This window comes from Prionailurus bengalensis, chromosome B3 (assembly GCF_016509475.1).
Source record: "Prionailurus bengalensis isolate Pbe53 chromosome B3, Fcat_Pben_1.1_paternal_pri, whole genome shotgun sequence".
In the NCBI taxonomy this organism is placed as follows: domain Eukaryota; kingdom Metazoa; phylum Chordata; class Mammalia; order Carnivora; family Felidae; genus Prionailurus; species Prionailurus bengalensis.
In genome coordinates, this window is record NC_057355.1 from 32064329 (window position 1) to 32077421 (window position 13093).

At 52.2% G+C, this 13093-nt stretch overlaps 1 protein-coding gene across 4 annotated transcripts in view; it reads right to left on the reverse strand.

Annotated features, from left to right (window-relative positions):
• CCDC33 (coiled-coil domain containing 33) overlaps window positions 1–13093 on the reverse strand; it is a 108613-nt gene that overhangs the window by 57678 nt on the left and 37842 nt on the right. For all 4 annotated transcript variants that reach the window (XM_043555028.1, XM_043555027.1, XM_043555025.1 and 1 more), the window contains 5 exons: window positions 12442–12575; window positions 8276–8385; window positions 6593–6709; window positions 3324–3415; window positions 2355–2475 (listed from right to left, as the gene is read on the reverse strand). In XM_043555028.1, the coding sequence (XP_043410963.1) occupies window positions 2355–2475; window positions 3324–3415; window positions 6593–6709; window positions 8276–8385; window positions 12442–12575 (574 nt within the window). The remainder of the gene's footprint in view (window positions 1–2354; window positions 2476–3323; window positions 3416–6592; window positions 6710–8275; window positions 8386–12441; window positions 12576–13093) is intronic.

The following is a 13093-nucleotide window of genomic DNA, read 5'->3' on the forward strand; positions in this document are numbered from 1 at the left end:
TTCTGGCCAATGAGACGAGAAAGGAGGTCTGCGGAGGGGCTGCGGGTGGGAGGTTTCCAACGCTACTTAAAAGCCACAGGTGAGGAGGAGAGGAGGCTCCTTCTTTCTCCGGTCTTGGTCATGTCTGGGGTACCCCGAATATTTTGCCTCCATGAGCTGTTAGCCGCCTGAAGATGGCAATCCAGGGATGGTGGAAAGCTCCTGAGTCCTGAGGACATTGCTAAGATGGTGCATCAACCAATTCTGGCAGCATCCTACATGGGGACCCCTTGACAATTGTAACAATAAATATCCTTAGAGCTTAAGTCCATGAGGTTTCTGTTACTTGTAGCCAAATGTAACAAGGGCAATGGACAGGCTGGCCTCCGGAGGCACTGGACACTAGGAGGGGCAGCTCTGAAAGGGTTGGGGTCCACTGAGCTTCCTTCCACCCTGGGCTTGGGCGCCGTGCACAGGTTACTCCTTTAATCTCTCCTAACAGCTCAGTAAAGGCAGGAATCTGGAATTGGAGAAATTGAGCTCATGCAGCTGGTAAGTCACAGAGTGGGGTGGGGGTGGGGGTCGAACTCAGGTGTGCCAGGCTCTCAAATCTCTGCCCACGGTGCTTTGGCTTGGTGGGCAGCTGGTGGGAAGTCACAGCAACTGAAGATGTCAGAGAGGCAGGTCCTAGAAATTACGTGGTCCAACCACCACCTCTCAACTCAGAAAGGGGCTGCGGCAGGGGTGTGTATAAGCTGCTGACTGGTGCCCCTTTGAGGTAGGGCTCTGCCCACCCCCAACTTGTACAACAGAGGCCTGTCCCTGTCCTCTCACTGCTGGTACGTGGGCACCTCTGTGAGTTCTCAACCTGACCCAACTACCATGTTGCCTAGTGAACAAGTGTCCTGCCATTACTGGAACCCTGGCCTTGAGTCCCACACATGCATGGGGCACAGGAGGCAAGTCTTTGGAGCTAGGGGCACCTCCCCCCCACACAAAGATTCATTAGCAAAGGCAGCCAGAGAGGGTCCAGGGATGGGAGGGGGCTCCCTCATTAAAGCAGCCAGTGCTTCCTGCCCCTTGGGACCGCCTGCTGATTGGTTCATAATTTTCTGGGCAAATGCAGGGCCATGTGTGAGATGACTCTGGGGAAATCAGGCCAAGGATTGGTTTGGGTTTGAAGCCTCTGTCCCCAGGGTCCCCCTTCATCCCACCCCTCCCTGACACCATCACTCTTGCCTGTGTCTGAGCCTTCAAATGTCCTTGCCTTTAAATGAAGGCTGGGGCTCCAAAGGGGTGCCTCATTCTGTATTTGCCCTGCCAGACATGAACTGTGGTGGACAGACAACAGGAAGGACTTCCCAGGTCTATGGCCATACCACCCTGAACGTGCCTGATCTCGTCTGATCTCGGAAGCTAAGCAGGGTCGGGCCTGGTTAGTACTTGGGTGGGAGGAAGGACTTCCCAGGCACCCCGGTCTTCTTCAAGGCCCAGGAATGTGGGGATCACCATGTGGGGCAAGCTCCCCCTGAAGTAGAGACTATGGGAAGAGACTGAACTGGCCACTGCCTGGAGCCCAGCCACAGTCTGCACATCCCTCCCCAACATATTCAAATACACTACCCTCCTCTCCAGACATGATGTGCTTCATGCCCTGTGTGTCCCATCCCTATTCTCTCACTCTTATTCTCTATTGCCCTGCACCAACCCTCCCCTATTGAAAACTCAAGAGCCTTGTGTCTGGATACCCACTCGAATCACCCAGGCTTCATATCCCTATGGCCTCCAATTAAAAAAAAAAATTTATTGTGGTGAAATATACACAAATAAACCGTCCCATTTGAACCATTTTTAGGTGTACAGTTCAGTGGCATTAAGTAAATTCACAGTGTTGCATAACCACCACTACTATCTATTTCCAGAACTTTCTCATCATCCCAAATAGAAACTCTGTACCTATTGAACAATAATACTCTATTGTTCCCCCTGGCAATCACCATTCTACTTTCTGTTTCTATGAATTTGCCTACTCTAGGAACCTCATATAAGTGGCATCAGATGATATTTGTCCGTTTGTGTCTTCTCTGATTTTTACAGCTCTGACAGTCCCTCCTGGTTTGCTATTAGATTACATATTATCTTGTGTTGATGTTTGACCTTTTCCTACATGTGATGCCTATGTTCTGCAGACCAAGAGTGCCCCGAGGGCAGCTCCTCCCCAGCACAGACAGGCATGGCTCTGGGTACATGGCTGGGTTCAGTAAACTCCTTAATAGTCAAGGGAATCGCTGACTGAAGGAATGAATGAATGGACACGTGGGTGAGACACTAGAGGTCTGAGCCAGTGACAGGGTGGGTGGGGGAAGGAGCCATACCTGAGGACACCCGTTCTGGCTGACCCGAGGAACATCCAAGTGCAGAAGAGACGGGATTGGGAAGGGGAGTGGGGTGATGGGCAGCCCCACGAAGGCTGGGTCCTGCTTCATTTGATTGACCCTGGGGAGGCAAGGAGACAGGGGTCAGCCCATGAGTGCTACAGATACCCAGTACTCTTGACTATCTGCCCAAGCCTGGAAGCCATGGGGTCCCGCTTGGACGGACTCTGGACTGATGTGAGAGAGGAGGAGGCTGCAGTGGCTTGGACACCAGGACAGGGGATGGATGGTCCTCCTGATTGCTGGCCCAAGCCTTGGGAAAACTCATCTTGGTCAGGAGATAGGCTGCAACTCCCAGGTTCCTTTCCCCATGGCTCACTGTGGCCTTGGCCACATCTCAATGCCTCAGCTGGCCCATCTTTAAAATGCCTCACCTTTGGAAGTCCTTGCCAGAGTGACCCACCCCCATGGTTTAGACTTAAGGTGGGGAGCACGGAGGCTGTAAGGGCAGGATTCAGGGTGTGTGCATGTGCTGAGCTCTTTAGGAGGGCTGGGAATGAGTGAATCAGTCATCTTCATTTCTCCAACAAGCAAGGGGTGTTCACAGGTCATCAGAACTCAACAGATGGTTTGGCTGAGTCTTGTTGGGCCACCAGAGGCAGTGACAGAGGCAGACAGCTCTGCCTCCCCATCCCATACCCACCGCATCAGGTTGGGAGGGGCTGAGGACCTCCTCTCCTCCTCCACATGTTGGCCTGCCCTGCAGCCTGCTCTCCAGAGAGTTCTGAGCCACCCCTCTCCAGGGGCTGAGAGCACCTTCCTGGGACCTCAGACCCAGTGGGAAGGTTTAAAGGGCCTTGGGGAGGGTAGGTTTCTAGGCCTCCTGGAATCATGTGGCAATGACAGCCTTTCCCCTCCTCTGTCCTCTGCCCTCCCCACCCTCCTTAAGTGAGTGTGGGCCCCACTCACTTAAAATCACTGTAGTTGGGAACCACCCTGGCAATGACCACCATGGGGTCAGAGTTGTTGACCAGGGGCTCGTTGATTCCCCGGAGAAAGACCTGGGGAAGAGAGGAGGCAAGTGAGCCTTGGGTGGCCTTGGGCCCTCTCAGAAACAAGGCCAACCCATCTACCATCTTTCTCCCCAGTAATGAGATCATCTTTGCCTCCATCTGCCTCATTTGGTTCTCTGCTCAAGGCTACTCTCCTTCAGACTCTGGGCTAGGCATTGGGAAGGCAGGGGGAGAAGACACAGATTCTGTCCCCCCATACCTCTATTGCCAACCCAAGCAATTCCTGATCTGGCTACTGGCCCTCACCCCTTACCCACCAAATGGGTTCCCACTAGCCCCTCAGTCCTCACCCCAACTCCCCCCAGCTGTGATTCCTGTGGCTTCTTCTACTTCTCTGACCCCCATCAGTGGCCTCTGCTTCTATTCTGGCCCCCAATCCATCCCCTTTCTCAGGCAATTTGATACATGATGGCAAAGACCACTTTTGTAAAAATAAATGGGATCATGTTATTTCTCCTGCTTGAGACCCAGAGATGACCCTCCTCCCACTGCCCTTAGAATGAATTCTATAATTCTAACCATCATGGTCAAGGCCTGCATGTGTGGCCTGTCTGCCCTCAGCCCATATTTCCACCAATCCCTCAGTCCTTGGCTCTAGCCTCTTTTGTCTCACACCTCCAGCATACTCACTTGTTTCTGCCTCGGAGTCTTTGCATACGCTGATCCCTCTGCCTAGATTCCCCACCCCCACCCCCAGTGACTCAGTGGCTGACTCCTTCTCTTCCTTTAGAGCTTAAATGTCACCACCTTCTGGAGGCCTTCTGTGACCTTACTAAAGTAGCCCACCCCATTCTCTTAGCCCCTGGATTGTCTCTTCTCTAGCACTCATCATAGCCTGTGTTTGTTCTAATTCTTTCTTGCTCACATTGTGTCCATTTGACTAGAACCTAGTCTCCACAGAGGCAGGGATCATGTCTACCTCATTCACTGCTGTATAGCCAGCTGTTAGCAAATGCATGTGATACAGAGTAGGAGCCCAGTATGTGTTTGGGGAATAAATGAGCACCATTTAGGAAGGAGAAAAGTAGAGGATGGGGAGGGAGAGGCTGATTGTGTTTCTGAGCACGAGAGAAACAGAATCACTGAGACCTGGAAGGGCAGGGCAGGAGCCAGGAAGTGACCTCAGCAGGGTGGGAGGGCTGGGCTTGAGCTGGTCTTGGAAGGTGGATGGGGGCCCTAATTACATGGGAAGAAGAGCAGGAAAAAGAAGGGGCTGTGAACACAGCTGAGGGCCCACTCACAACAGCTGGGTCACTATGTCACCATGGCGAGTCCCTGCTCCATGCCGGACCTTAGTATCCCAGCTCATACCCTGAGGGGTTGGACCAGACTGTCTCTGGTCCTCCCAGTTCTGACCTTCAATGGGAGGAGAGTGCCTGGGAGTAAGGGCTTGTTCTGGATCCTCTTTCCTCCTCCCTGGGCACTCTCTCCTAGGACCCTGTGCCAGGACCCATCTTAGCAGGTGGCTAGCAACTCCACACAGCTGTGAGCTGATAAGGCCTTAAGATAGTGCTCAGGGCCTTTCAATGCTCACTGGGGCCCCTGGAGACTGAATCCCTTCCCCACATTCACAGGACTGAATCTGATGCGGGCATTTCAAACTTCAGGTGGGGGTGGGAGTCTGGGCTGAGCGAGTCCACTGCAGAGGTGTCAGGCCCTGGTGCACACAGGGACTCTAACAGGTGTAGCGGCCGAGAGCAGGCCTCTGAGAGGTAGGGGGTGCTGGCTAATTTACACCTGTTCAGTGCTATATGCTCAGGTGTGAATGAGAGAGCTTCCCAGGTGCACATGCTCATGACAGCCGGTGAGTAAAAGAAGCAATTTCTCTTCCCACTGTGCTCTCCAGTCTGCTATCAGGACTGGAAGGGGGGCATCTATCTGTGCTGGGGCCGCGGAGCAGGTGGGGTGCTTGAGACTCTCCCAGGTAAGTCTGGAGGCTGGGGTGGGAGTGGGGCAGATCCTCAGTGGGAACCCCCCCACTCCCACAGGCAAGGGTTCTGCCAGGTCTTTAAAGGTACGGTCTTCTCCCTGTGGGGTGGGGCCTGGGAACAGCAAGGCCAAGCTGTTACCACTCTTCCTTATTCTGTGTGTGTGTGTGTGTGTGTGTGTGGACTGCTGGCAGATCCCAGGAAAGAACATGATGGAAAAGGGAGGGAGATTAGAACAGGGGGAGCCTACAGGTCTGATATACACTGGCATGCAAGGTGGCTGTGGGGAAGCAGAGATGTGAGTCAGGAGCTCTGGACTTCCATACCAGACTCTCCAAGTCTCGGTGTCCCCAGCTGTGAAATGGGACTAAAGAACACTTTTGTCCTGCCAGGCTTATAGTGTCGTGGGGTGGGTCAGATCAGCCACGTTGGGGCAGGGGAAGCCCAGAGCTTGGGCCTTCTCGGATCCCCCTCTCATACTCAGGCCAACACTACTTAAGTCTGTCATCTCTGGGAAGTTTGAAGGCTGTAGGGGAAAGGGAGGGGGGATAGGTCCCTGGACATCTTTCCAGAGCATTGCCCATCTTTCTGAAGCTGCTGAAAAGCTAAGAAATAGAAGGTTGGGGCATCATGTGTGCCAGCTCGGTCTAAGCTGAGCCAAGCCTGGAGGAGGCTCCGTAAGCAGTTATTGAATGAATGAATGAATGAATGAATGCCTAATTGGAAGGTCAGCCAAACCTCTTTAGAAATAGGACTCAAAGAAGAGGGGGAGGCCCTAAAATTTTGGGGGTTGTAGGTCAGAGGTCCCTACTCCAAGTGGGACAGAAAAGGAGAGAAACAGGAAGGGAATGTGGGCCAAGGTGGGGGGCCTTTTCCTCCCCACCCCCCATGAGATTCAAACAGACATAAGGCTTTGGGAGCCTCCCTTTCTCCATCCTCCCTGCTTGGTATGTGTGGAGCAGAGCAGGACTGTATGCCTGGGAAGTGCTGGAAGAGGTTAGGCATCATTTTCATCTCCATCCCTAACCCATCATCCCCGTCATCCCAGGGTGGGTTCTTCACAAAGTACTTTGGCTATTCTTGGAAGGCCTTGTTGCATTCTTCCTTCTTAATTTCTTCCCCAGACACCCCTCCATGCCCCACAAAGTCAGGCTAACCAGAGGTGGCCAAGGGGAGGGCCTGGGGTCTGCTCCAAGCTTGCCCCTTCACCCCCCACCCCCTGCTCCAGTCCTGGCACCTCCAGAGCTGTGTGGTTGCTGCCGATGTCACGGTGGAAGAAACTGCCTTTCCGAACGATGGTCACATACAGTTGGGTCTTGGCAGTGGCTTCCTCAGCTTTCCCAGACTGGGTGGGCTGGGTACAGGGCAAGGGAAGAAGACACACAAGAAGGAGAGTGACTAAGGGGCAGACCCTGGCCATAAATCCAGCCCTCTGCACACAATCACTTGGCATTGCTCCACCGGGGCTCCGAGCTGATAATTAAAGCTCATGGTCCCTGCGAGCCCTTCCAAGATCAATATAATAAATCTTCCCTTTTCTATTTGAATATTTCATCGCCCTCACAAGGACCACTGCCTGCCTGCTCTCTCTGTAAAGATGTGATAACAAGGCCTGGGTTGTAAGTGGACAGAGAGCCAGGAGGCCTGGGTGATGATCACAGAATCACAGCTAAAGCACTGTCTTCCAGGTGAGTCACGAATCTCTCTGGGCCTTCCTGGCCCTGCCTGCCCCAGGTATCTCATCCAGGCTTAGGGAAGGGGCACAAGGAAGGTAAATACCCTAGGCCATGGTTGAGGTGGTGCTTGGAAAGAGGACCGACGCAGGACCTGGTGGGAAGCAGGGAGGGAGGAAAGGAGGGGAACTGACCTGAACTGAGCACCCACAATGTGCCAGGTACCTCACTAGAGGCTTTATGCTCATTGTTGCATTCAATTGTCCAAATGGCCATGCTCAGTGTCTCTATTTTGCCAATGAGAAGTAGAGGCCTAGGGGGTTAAGCGGCTGCTATGGATTTATTGTTAGCAAGAGGCAGACCTGGGATAGAAACCCAGACAATCTTGCGTCACATTGTTCTTTCCGCCAAACCATAATAGGGTCTGGAGTGCACACTGAGGGGAAAGTATGCTTCTGTTCATCTCTGGCCCAGTGCCTAGCATGCAATCAAAGAGTGAGTTCTTCCTTCCACCAATTGGCATGGGGGAGAGGGAGCGGGCAGGGGAGCTAGTCTGGGAAGTTCAGACCATGGACTGAGGTCCCTGAGGCTCCCCTCTCCAGGCTCATGTCAAGTTCCCTACAAGAGGGGTGCACTCCAGGGAGCACTTTCTTTCCCACACACCCCAACTCTCCTGGGCCTTCTTCCTGCTAAAGCAGTGTGTGGAGGCCGCACAGAAAGAATGGACTTGGGAGACAGCGTGACCTGGGCTCACCCTCCACTCTGCTACTCACTTGCTCTCTCACCCAGGTTGAGAGGATTCCTCTCTCTGGGTCCCAGTCCTATGTGTGCAAAACAGAATTCACCTTGATGATTAAAGATGGTGTCTAGCCCAGGACCTGAAACACAGTAGGTACTATGAAAATACCATATTTCTTTGATTTTTAGATATATTCCCACTTTTAACATACATGAAATCAGAATATATCTTTAATTGGTGTATTCATTTCATGTAGTAGATGTTCCATGCTATTGGGCTGTTTTACAGAGATGAGTTTGGAGAATTCCAAATTTCTCATGGAAATCATTCATGTCTACCTGTCAGGAGCTGTGCTTCCTGAGTCTCATATGACCCAAGACTTATCTTACTGTACGGTGAGCATGGGAGGCTCTGAGAGAATAGCTGGGCACATGAGGGTGGTTACCATCTGTTCTTCCTCTACCTGTTCCAGGCCCACATGGGCCCAGCACCCAGGGCCCTGACTTACCTTCACCAGCTCAAAGTGGTAGGGGTGGAAGAGACTCAGGTATTTGATGGGGATTTGGTAGGACAATAGCTCCTCTTTATTTTTATTGTCCATCACCTTGAGGACCATATCTGAAGAGAGAAAAAAATGAGCTCAAGGTCAAAACAGGGCTTAGTGGACCAGTGTCACCCCTGGTGAGGTGAGCCAGTGGGAGGTGAGACATTGCTGAGAGCAGGGAGCAGGGGCCATGCTGAGGAACCAACACATGTGTGGGAGACACACGTACACAACTTTAAAAGCACTGTTTGAGCTCCGGCGCTGGGCAAGTGTCCGTGCTAGGTGCTGTTGGGATCCAAAGATGCAATTCTGTCCAGTGGTCCAGAAACTCCCAGCCCAGAGATGGACACACACAGTATGGAGCTCCCATCACAACAGACACACATGAGCTGGCACAGAGATATGCACGCAAGCAGGAATAGTACCTCTTCCTAGGAATAAGGCCACTTCCCTTAGTCAAAGACGTTCTCACCAGCAGCTCAGGCAGGAAGGGGAGGGCTTATCTCCCACATGTTGTGAATGGGGAAACTGAGTCTCAGTAAGGAAAAGTGATTTGCTCAAGAAATCTTCCAATATCAATAAAATATCTTCAAGGAAATGAAAATTAGTCTAACACTAAGAATAATGCACCACTTAGAAAACTCCCTCTAAAGAGACTACATTTTGTCAAAAAATGCATGAACTTCAGGATGAACTCTGAGAACATCAATGACTTAGAAATAATCATGGGAATGCTCCTTAGTGAGCACCTGCTGTGTGCAAGACATGGGGATGGGTGCTCCTGAGTCATTATTCCAACAAATCGCCACCACAACCCCTCAAGTAGGCATCACCATCTGTTTTTAAACTGTGGACAGTGGAGCTAAGAGAGGTTTATATTACTTGATCGCCATCACACAGCTAGTAAATGGCTGATGGGAGAGGCTAGGCTTGTAACCCTGGAGGCATCTTTTCATTCTGGAAGTCTATGGTGTGAGAGAGAAGAGGAGATGAGGAGGGAGGAAAAAACGAGTAGGGAGGAGAGGGAGGAGAATAAGAGAGATGGAGGAGGGAAGGATCTAAAAGATCTAGAGAAGAATGGAAAAGGGAGGATGGGAAGGACGAGAGTACCTGATGGAGACTGGGGTAGCCCCTTGCTCTTTGCCTCTTTCTTGAGACAAGGACACATCAGCACCATGGACAGCTGCTGGAGGGGCGGGTTCAGCAGTCTGGGAGCCCTGTGTGGCTGGGTCACTTGGAGCTGGGTGGGTCATTTGGATGAGCATATGGAGGGTCGCCTGGGTGGGTCAGTCAGTTAAGTGTCCAGCTTTGGCTCAGGTCATGACCTCATAGTTTGTGAGTTCAAGCCCCGCGTCAGGCTCTGTGTTGACAGCTCAGATCCTGGAGCCTGCTTCGAATTCTGTGTCTCCCTCTCTCTCTGCACCTCCCCTGCTTGCACTCTGTCTCTCTGTCTCTCTGTCTCTCAAAAATAAACAAACATTAAAGAATTTTAAAAATGACTGTTGGAGGAGCATATGGAGGAGGATGAGGAGGAGGAAGAGGAGGAGGCAGAGGAGGAGAAGAGTTTTGTTAATTACTCTTCCTTTCTTCTTTTTTCTCACTGCTACCCTGGAAACAGAGAGGGAAATACATTTGCCAGAGTCCCTCAAGAGCTGGCCAAGTGGGATCTGTGCTCGAAAGAAAGAAGGGGAAATGCGGAAATGGGCATCCAAAAGACCTGAAGTTGCCTTGAAGGAAGTAGAATAAGACAAGAGGTTGGGAGTGAGAAGACCTGGCTTCTAATACAAACACGCCAACTTGCTCTGTGACCTTTGTCAGTCACTTAACTTCTCTGAGCTTCATTTTCCTGCTCTGCAAAATGTTAATATTTTAGAAAGGAAAATCGTTGTCTCTCTCCTAATATTGTTGCGGGAAGGGAAATGTGTTTTTCAAGCTATGAAAGTCTAAGCAAATGCTCCTTGTAGCTGTCACTATTTTCCTCTTCATTAACCATCTGTAGTGCTCTGTATACTCACCGAGCCCTGGGCAGAACTGAAAAAAATTCAGCTAGGGGATTCCAGTGCTCCCAGCCAAAACTTCATCAGTAGCTATGGCGGCTGCAGCCCCTCATGGCCACTACGCATGGGCCCTGAGTCCCTAAATCTGGTTGGAATTTGCTGAAGCTGAAGAAGGGGTGAGTGTCCTGCATTTCCTCCTCCTACCCCAGTCTTTGGAGCCCTGTGTGGGAAGCCAGCAGATGAGCTGTGACTGGGGGGAATGGACAGCCATCCCTCCCTGTTCCTGTCTCCATGCTACAAACACGCCTCATCAGCTTCTTCTCTGGGCATTGTGCCTCTCCAGCCTCCCACCGCTCCCTTTGTGTGGCCAACAAGCCATTTCTGCCACCTGCCTGCTTTGGCCCTGACACGGGTCTGCAACTCCCCTTTGCTTTCATTAACACCTCCTTGAGCTCCCTCCCCCTTCCCTCCACCTCTTGGCTTGGCCCCCACCTCCCCACCCCCACCACAGACATCACCACAGCAACCAGTTCCAACCAGGTTCCAATGAGCATCCAGCTACTTCAATCTGCAAAGAGGCACCTGCCAATATTCCCTGCCTGCCCATGAGGCCTCGCTACCCTCTTGTTCCTGCAGTGAGTCCTGTCCCCTCTCTGCTGCACAGATGGGCCCCAAGGCCACTGACTCATCATGTCCTTTCCTATAGTTACATGAATGTGCAGAGCTCAAGGTGGGGTCCCGGACCACGTCTACTCACCACAAACCCTAACTTCCTGTCAGCCACATAGATACATGCACACACACACACATGCATACACACATACATGACACACAAACATGCATGCCTCTGGGTACAGACACAAGCATGTGCTCACACACACCACGTTCACACATACATACGAGCCAGTGGGCAGGCATTCACAGAGACATGCACATTCAGGCGCACACAGGCACATGCGTGAAATCCTAGGTCAATTTTTTGTCCTCTTCCACACTTTCTCAATTCACCCCAACAGCCCACCTATCCCTTTAGAGGCAGAAAAATATCTGGTGTGACCCAGAATTGGCTCTGTCCCCCTTTATTGATGGGCCTCCTCACCCTCTGTCTCTCATCTTCTTGCATCTTTAGCAGCTGGCTTTCTGCTCTTTATGAGGCAGACGGGAGTTCTAAGTCCCTGGTGAGATTTCAAGGGGGGGAAGTAAAGCCGGTCCTCTGAGGGAAGGGCCACCTGCAAGATAGGAACTTGAGGTTCTTCTGACCGGATAAGAGCACAGACGCTGTGCACACCTGTGGGTCTGTGCTGACTATGCCTGGTGCCAGTGCCCCTAGCTGTCCTGGCATCTGCCAGTCAATACTCCTGGGTGCCCAGCCCCAGGTCTCACCCAAGAGTGGAAACCACGAAGTGCACACACATACTCATGTACACCTGTACCTGGAGATTTCGGTGTAAGCCCTGCCTTGAAAGACTTAAATCACCTCCAGTGTTAGAATTTGCTGAAAGACAGGAGCTGGAAAGGCTTCCGGGGGTGGAGGCAGAGGAACTAGTAGGCGGTTTCTATGACAGTGGCCCGGGGCCCTCAGGAAGCACAGGGACACCGCTGTCTCACAATGGGCAGTGCCCAGGAGACAAAGCAGGATAAGGAACCATTCTAGGGAAAAAGCTAGAACACTGGAGCCTCAGCGAGAGTGTGTATGGCTGATCCTAGGTCCTCCACTTATTGATTACCTGAGCTTGGGCCAGTTCCCTGAAACTCAGTGTTCCCATCTAAGCAATGGGAACAGCACTGCTCCTCCCAGGAGGAGCTCCCAGTGAGCGATGTGTGGGGATGTGCCAGGAAGCTGTAATGTGCCGTTTCAGTGGGAGATGGTAGTAATAACAACCATGAAAATAATAACAGCGGCCGTAAAAAGATAAGCTTTCATTGTCTGGGAAATTCATTTATGTGGAACAACTCATTTTTCGAGCAGACTGAGGAGATGAGGCGTGACAGTATTATGATTTTTTTTCTTTAAAGTGCTTTTAACTGAGCCCAAAGAGGTGTTCAGGTGGCTTCCAGCTGACTCAAGAGGGAGCCTGCCTCTGCCTCACACCCCTCCCGTGCACGCCAAGCCACGTTTCGCCCCCGCCTCACCTTCTTGTCCCGCATCCTCAGTTTGGAGCTCCACTTTGACCGTGTCCCCCCAGATGGGGGCTATGGTGGGCTCTGTGGTCACAGACGTGACTGCCTTGGCGTTCTGGTCCTTCACATCCTCAGATGTGGTTTCCCTGGGGAGGGGAGGAGCAGGCTGAGTCAGAGGAAGGGTGTCCTGCCTGCTGCTTACCCCTTCTAGACATATTGTCCATAAATCTGAGCAAAGGGTGGACAGAGAATGGAGAGCTCCCCCCCAGGCAGACACACTCTTGTCATCCCAGGCCCAGGGGACACCAGGTCTCTCTCCTTGGCTGCCCTGACCGCCTGGGAGACCACCCTGTCTCTCCGGCCACCACTGAGGTCTTCACGTGGACTCAGGCACCCGAGGCCAAGGGTGGGGATGGGAATGGGGGTAGACTCCTTGCCTGTCTGACTTCCTGCCCTCTGCCTTGGCAGGGTTCCCCAGCAGGCACCTGTGTGCATAGACTCCCCATCCTCTCTTCTCTAGGTTCTGTTCAGTGGGAGGAAGTCTCTGGGCAGGGCGGCTGTGTGGTGCCCGCCTGGCTGGCTTCTCCTTTGACCTTCGTTTCCCTAAGCTGCTGGCCCAACTCCCAAGGCTCGGCCCAGCTTCCTGGGCTCTGAACCTTTTCAA